Source organism: Triticum dicoccoides, chromosome 2B, assembly GCF_002162155.2.
Source record: "Triticum dicoccoides isolate Atlit2015 ecotype Zavitan chromosome 2B, WEW_v2.0, whole genome shotgun sequence".
Taxonomy (NCBI): Eukaryota; Viridiplantae; Streptophyta; class Magnoliopsida; order Poales; family Poaceae; genus Triticum; species Triticum dicoccoides.
Genome location: NC_041383.1, coordinates 504,334,331 through 504,341,485, shown reverse-complemented (window position 1 = coordinate 504,341,485; position 7,155 = coordinate 504,334,331). Strand labels below are relative to the sequence as shown.

The following is a 7,155-nucleotide window of genomic DNA, read 5'->3' as shown; positions in this document are numbered from 1 at the left end:
CATCTCCGGTGAGATGTTGCTATGTCTGGGGAAGGAGATTGCAGCGGAGAAGAAGCTGCAGCCGTAGCGCGAGAAGATAAGGGAGAAGGAGGACGAGCGCCGGGGTGGGCCCGTGTACCTTACATGTCGTGATCTGAATCACTAAGGGGCTGCGCTCGTGGATGCGACCGGTCAGATCTTTGGCCGGGTGGCAACGTTTCCCCTTACAAAAAGTATAGAAGTACATCCAAGACGCGCATTATGAGAAGTGTGGACAGGGAGCATGTGGGCCCGAGAGCCAAAACTGATTTTCGGCTATACTTTGGTTGCTCTGCACTTTACGTATGTTGTCCAAAGACAAGCACCAGTGACTGGTGCCAGCTAGTGTAGTATTATCTTCATCTTTTTGCTGAGACATGTGATTGCTTTTCTAACCAGCGAAATGGGAGCGCACCATGCACATGGTAAGCAGGCCCGACCAAAAATAATACGCACCACCACCATTCACCACGGTAATATTTGTAGTAGAGGTGTGGGTACGAGCTTAACTCCATGCATACGCCCGACCAAAGACTATACATTTCGAGAAATCGAAGAAACATCTTGACAATAGGTTGTGTGACGTTTATTCATAAAGGTGAACGAAAGATTGCGCATTTGCGCACCATGGGAATGACTTGTACTATTGTGCACCATCTATGCTACTCCCTCAGTCCCATATTAGACGGAGGGGGTAGTTAGTATCCAGCAAAACAGGTCCTTGCATGGTTATACTTCAACATCAAGGATACTATAATTTTATTTTCAAATGCTTTCCGCAAAGAATACAAAAAAAAAACGCCAGAAGGAAAAGGCTTTACAGAAGGCACACCAGTAGGTGACTGAAAAGCAGAAGAAAAAAGAAAGGCAGGATTGGCAAAACAAAACTTGAAAATATAGCATGCCTAGCTGCCTAGCGGAAAGGAACTAATAAGACAAGGAAAAAAAAAGAGACAGTCTTTTCACAGACATGTACACGGGCTTCAGAGGAAGGTGAAGTGCGCACAGCTGCCTTTCCTTTAACCTCTTTGATCCCGTCAAGCCTCTTTAAATATTTTTATATGAACAACGATACGAGTGGTTTATATCTAATCTAAACATCTGGTTAGCTGTTGTGCAAATATAGCCTTCAGATGGGTACCTGTCAGGCTCTTTAATCACTATTTAAATTAGATAATCGCCATGCCACAGCCACATCAAACGAGGAAAAGAAACGGAAAACGTGCCTGCAGTAGCACGCGCTGTACCTGGAAGAGACCTCTCTACCCACTGAAATTTGCTTCGTCTAGAAATGCTCTGTTTCATGACAAGTATAGGAAACAACACGATCATGGATTGTCCAATTAATAAGAGATAAACACGTGAGGACAGCAACTAATACTCCGTTTCTTATTTAAGAACCTACCAAACGTCTACAGCCTGAACAGTCTGGTATCCTGCTGGGTTTCATCTTTTCTCCAGATTCAACCACATTTCCAGACAATTTGAATGCCGCCACCAGTACTGTGGAGTTTCCGATGAAATAACAAAATTCTCGTCACGGCTTGGCATCCTAGCGTCTATTTCCAGACCACATCACCGAAGAATCTGAGAGCGGGGGCGCCTCTGACCTCCACATCAAGAAGCGGCGCTTGGATTAGCTCTAGGCCGCCGAGCTCACGGTCATTGCTTATCATATTCAGGGCACGTGCTTCTTCCTGAAACCGTCAAGTTCTAATTAATTCGGGATGAGGGACATAGCACTGCTAAGTTACGATTATGCGATTGGAAGCTCCTTTACAAATTGAATCATAGGAACTTGCCAGAATGGTACCTTGCGTTTTGTAGAACAAAATCTGCACTCAGATGTAGAGGGGGGCAATACTTGATTTACGACAAGCCTTGTTGCTGGCGCACCATCCTTCTTCAAAGATGCATGAAACCTTGATGACTCGGTAATAGCCATCACCTGAGAAAGCGAGCACCCACAAGCATGATCAAATAGATGCAGCTACCATGCATGCGCTTTACGCGTTTCAATATTTGCCGACACATTTTTGCATCAAATAAATGTTGCCACTATTGCAATAATGGTTGGGCATTTACCGTAGGAATCGTCACAATGATAAATTCAGTTGATTGTGGATCTTGCATAAGCTCATGTACTCTGGCAATCTGCTTTCTTAGCACCTCTATCCTGGCAGGCTTTATACAATAGAAAGATGATCAGTCTGTAATACATGCTACAAACATAACTATCCAACTGAAACAGGAAATTAGTATGCACTTACATCTATTTGGTCTTTCCCGAAAGCTGATTTAAGAGCTGGGAAGGACGACGCTAAATTCACAGCCTGAAAAGTCCGTGGAGTTACATGTGTTATACTTACTTGCACATTCGCATAAACACAAGACTGGTTTCAGGGTCCCAGCAAAGCATAATTCAGGAAAGTTTCCAAATGAGTTTCAACAGCTGGTACAAAAATCTGTGCTTCCTACATCACTGTGCATGCACACTGTATTTATAGCGTTTATTTTCTTTAAATGGTTGAATTCAATACCAACATGTAGTCAAAAGACAGTCAAAAGGCCTTCTGACCTGTAGCATGCACCACCTAGTATCTCATATGAATACTCATTTGGGCATTTCAGCAACATAAATAAATTAACTAAAGATATTTCTAAGTAATATTACCTAAGAGAAAAGAGCATGGAGGGTTTCGAAACAGGAAACAAACCAGCACAAAAGTATTTGGCCTTATAATGGGTATTCTAATTGTCCAAGAAGAAAAAAGGCAAGTTGAACCTAACAAAACGGTTTGTTTGGCTTCCTTTTCTCTTTCTAACGTTAAAATTCGTTACAATAAGTCCATAGCCCAGTTTAATGCTTACACCGCATGGAAAAAATCTTACTTTGATGCAGTTTGTAGCTTTAGCCCATATAAAAAACAACTCCCAGGAAATCTTAAAGGACCACTATGGTTGCATGGCATGGGTGCAAAGTTTGGTCTCACATGGAGGGAAGTTGATATCAACATACAAGGGACTCTCGCCCTCTCACTCCTCCTAAGAGCTTGGGAAGAGGACAGATAAACGCCGCTCCTCCACCGTTTGCCTCGCACATGTTTCATGAAAGAGCCGAGCCAAGCTCAGACATATGTCGAGTGTGCGTTTTATATTTGCCGGTTGGAATGGATAATTAATTAATTAATAATAATTACAATTCATTAATGAACGTGTTAATAACAAACATTTCCAACTTGTTCAGATGTGGTTTGTTACCGACTCGGATCGTGGGTTTATTCAAAGTCTTACTCGACCGACTATATAAAGATAAATTCAGCAACCTTTGTCGTCACCCATCAGATCGTATCTGCTACCTCGCACTCGCACCACCATTCCTCTCACTGTGTCGCTCTTGGCTTCCCCATCCCGGCGACCACGTGCACAAGATAGTAGGGCTCCAGAACCATGCCCTTAGCGAACCATCACCCGGTGAAGGGCGATTAGGTTTTTGGGGGACGTCTCGGCGCGACTGCTCGTCTTTGTTCGACTACTTCCACAACCGTGGCAACTTCCACGACTTCCGACTTTACCGATCTTGCTATGGCTGACACCGGCAAGACTGCCACCAAAGCAACCGTTCCAACCAGATCGTACATCCCGTTCACCTTGTTCATGTGAATTTCATAGATATACAAGTTATGTGTTTCATATGTACTCGCATGACTAGTTTAGAGTATGTGATTAATATTGCTAGCATTCTTCTCATGATATTAATCTTGATTAAAGTAATTCAAAAATTGCTCATTATTCCAACAATCCAAAAAACAAATTTGTTCACGCAATTTTTGATTCAAGGCTTTGCTACTGCTCTGAAACCGAATCCATATAAGGGTGTGCACTTTAAGCGTTGGCAAACAAAACCATCTTGAGACTAATCACTATTTACGTGTACCCAGAGAACACGAGGCAAAAGATACACACACCAAGAGGGCCGACAGACAGTCTAGAGCCTGTGCTGCAAAAGACTTCTCACATGTTCAAGGGAAAGAATGTGGTTGTTCAAACTGCGCTCGGAACAGTGAGCCACAAGATGGTTCTCATTTGCCAAAGCTTAAAGTGCACACCCGTAAAGGGGTTCTGTTTCAGAGCAGCAACAAAGCCTTGAATTGAAAATTGCCTAAACAAATAAGGTTTTAGGATTGTTGAAATAAGTAGGAAATTTATAATTAATTCAATCCAGATTAATACCATGACAATCATGCTAGCAATATTAATCACACTCTAAACTAGGCGTGCGAGTTACGTACAAAACATAGAACTCGCATATCTATAAAATCCGCATAAATAGCATTCACATGAACGAAGAGGTGAAAAGATATACAATCTAGTCAAGCAGTGGCAGTCATGCTTGTGTCGGCCATGGCGAGATCCGCAATGTCAAAGTCAGTGGAAGTCGTCTTGGTCACGGAAGTAGTCAAACGAAGGTGAGCAGTCGTAAAGACACACTCACCCAAAAACTTATCACCCTTCACCAGATGCAGGTTCGCCAAGGCGCATTTCCAGAGCCCTGCTCTACCATGCAGCCAAGATGAGCGAGAGGAACAGTGAAAGTGGTGCGAGCGGGCAGATGATAGATGCACTCTGATGGGTGACGGTTAGGGTTGCCGAACTACTCTCTTTATAGTCAGTGGGGTAAGACGATGGGATAAACCCACATCCGAGTCAGTAACAGCCCACCATCAAACAAACCGGAGGCTGTTACTAACGCATCTACTAATGACTCGTAACTAATAATAAATAATTAGCAACTCTAACCAGCAAGCTAAAAAACAAATACTTAGCATGGGTCTAAGCCCGGCTCGACGAAACACTATGTGAGCGTGTGTTCCATGGCATGACGAGGCGGGCGGCAGCAGCAGAGGAGGAGAGTGCGTGTATCGGTCTTCTTCTCAAGCTAATAGCAGGAGTGAGAGAGAGTCCCTTATATGTTGGTCTCAACTCCTCTCCACTATCCATTTGGAACTAAACTTTGCACCTATGCCATGCAACAAGTAGGCCTTTGGATTTTTTACGGAATTATTTTCTTATATGAGCGAAAGCCCCCGAACCCTAACAGTTTGTCCCTGCCGCTGTTCCTTAATAATTACTACTTCGATCACCATTATGTAAATATCGCAAGAAAAAGAAAACATGCGCAAACACATACTCTATCAAGCGAAATTCATGTAACCAGTATAAAGCTATATGAGGCAAGGTTAGTGGTTGCGGCAAAGCTCACCTTATTGGCCATACCAAGGAGCTTCTCCATTAAAGTTGTAGCGGATAAAAGGTTTAGTGTATGCCCCTGTGCAGTATATAAGTATAATAACCCAATTAGAAGTGAAAGAAGCAGAAATAGAATAGACTTGGGTTCAAGGCAAAGTGAAGTGTGCATACAGTTGCCGCGGTATCCAAAACTATGCGCCTAAATTTATTGCTCTCTTGCAGTTCGACGATTTGCATCAGCTGCAAGGATACGCTTCAGGTGATGACTGAACTTTACAAAGTGTGTAACGAATAATAAATCCCCACCAGACTGTAAACTTTGATTGATACCTTCGAAATTGCAACGGCTTCTCCAAATCCAGGAGTTTTCATCAGCATTTCATGCAGCTTATTCTTTCCCAGCTTTAAAGGCCAGACATCATGGGCATAAGTAAGGTTAACTAGTAAGATATTAAAACAAAAGAATGTCTCTGCTCGAAGAAATAGCAAACAAAAGATAAATTTATGGTACTCTGTCTGATCAGACAATGTTGAATAAAAAGTGCATGTGAAATAATTGGCCAACTGACCAGTGTTGCAAATATGATGCAGCTGTGCTACATAATAAGGTATATAAGCATATGAAACCAACAACTCATGTCCAAAGTCCAAACTCAAGACACATCATTATCTGGGTGTGTTGCGAATGAAGAAAACGGCAGTGCAAGAACAAGCATACATGTAGCCTATGGCGTATACGATTTAAGCATCAATGTAGATGCAAATAAAAAGAAACTTTACCATGACACTGGAAATCAACTAAAATGCAAGATGGAGAAGCAAAAATAAAAAAGATTTCTGAGGTGATGTTTACCGGATCAGCAAGGACTCCAAGCCCTATCTTGTCCAGTATATTACACATAAAAGATCCACTATTAGAAGATTCCTCCTTTGTATTAACATGGCCAATCTGTAAAGAAACAAGTTCCATCCATCATCAAAGCAACAAGCATGACCAGAATTGGATCCTCTACATGACTTCATTAAGTGTACAAGCATGGCAGAACCCAGTTTCAACTAGAAAATTGAAAAGATCAACCTCTCCTTACATTCACTATCTCCAGGATTATAAAAAGTGTTTGTTTTATGATTGGACAGCTGATGGTGGCCATGCACACCGAACAGATAAAAGTGCAAGATGGAACGGGATATTGCAAACCATTCCAGTGCAACTGCTCCTACCTCGGCAGCAAAAAGAGAGTCGACTCCATTGACAGGTACAATATTACCGCCACTCAGGTCCTATAAACAACGAATGCAAGATATTCAAAAGAGGGGCTAAAGAATTAATCCCACTAGCATTGCATAACAATACAAGAGCTCAGATACTTGTTCAAATGTATCACCCAGTGAATGTGCTGGGTGCATAGAAACTATGAGCGTCGGTTCACCATGGTTGGCAAACTTCATAGCAAGTGATGCTGCCATGCTTGTTGTCCCAACACCACCTTTGCCTCCAAGCACGTAGTACCTCTTTGTGTCGGCAACCATCTCCCCAAATCCGCCATTAACCTCCACCAGACTGGAATTGTATCTTGCTGTTCAAAAATTCAGAAACAGCACTATTAGCGTGTCCCATGTGCTTCAGAGCAGCGGTCTGGTTTTAAGTTATCAAATCTGGAATTCAGTAGAGAAATCACAACCGATCATGGCTCGTAAGACAGGTATGATGCAGATTCCATGCATTGTCCAAACTCGTACAACACAACGCAGCATTATCCCACAAGGAGAAATTGATTGGCATACAGATTACAGAATCTGATATCCATAACATGACAGCAACCAAATAGACCAAGAACTACAACTAGCAGCGAGTAAATATGCATACATTTGATTCTTGTTACATGA

The 7,155-nt window shown here is 42.4% G+C and overlaps 1 protein-coding gene across 1 annotated transcript in view; it reads right to left on the bottom strand.

The window, feature by feature from the left end:
• Positions 1-1,329: 1,329 nt before the first annotated feature.
• LOC119367910 (ATPase GET3B-like) overlaps positions 1,330-7,155 on the bottom strand; it is a 6,312-nt gene continuing 486 nt past the window's right edge. The window contains exons 2-11 of the mRNA XM_037633287.1: positions 6,637-6,845; positions 6,490-6,549; positions 6,122-6,217; positions 5,599-5,670; positions 5,440-5,508; positions 5,282-5,347; positions 2,289-2,351; positions 2,104-2,202; positions 1,832-1,966; positions 1,330-1,715 (exon numbers count right to left, since the gene is read on the bottom strand). Of these exons, the coding sequence (XP_037489184.1) occupies positions 1,578-1,715; positions 1,832-1,966; positions 2,104-2,202; positions 2,289-2,351; positions 5,282-5,347; positions 5,440-5,508; positions 5,599-5,670; positions 6,122-6,217; positions 6,490-6,549; positions 6,637-6,845 (1,007 nt within the window). The 3' untranslated portion in view covers positions 1,330-1,577. The remainder of the gene's footprint in view (positions 1,716-1,831; positions 1,967-2,103; positions 2,203-2,288; positions 2,352-5,281; positions 5,348-5,439; positions 5,509-5,598; positions 5,671-6,121; positions 6,218-6,489; positions 6,550-6,636; positions 6,846-7,155) is intronic.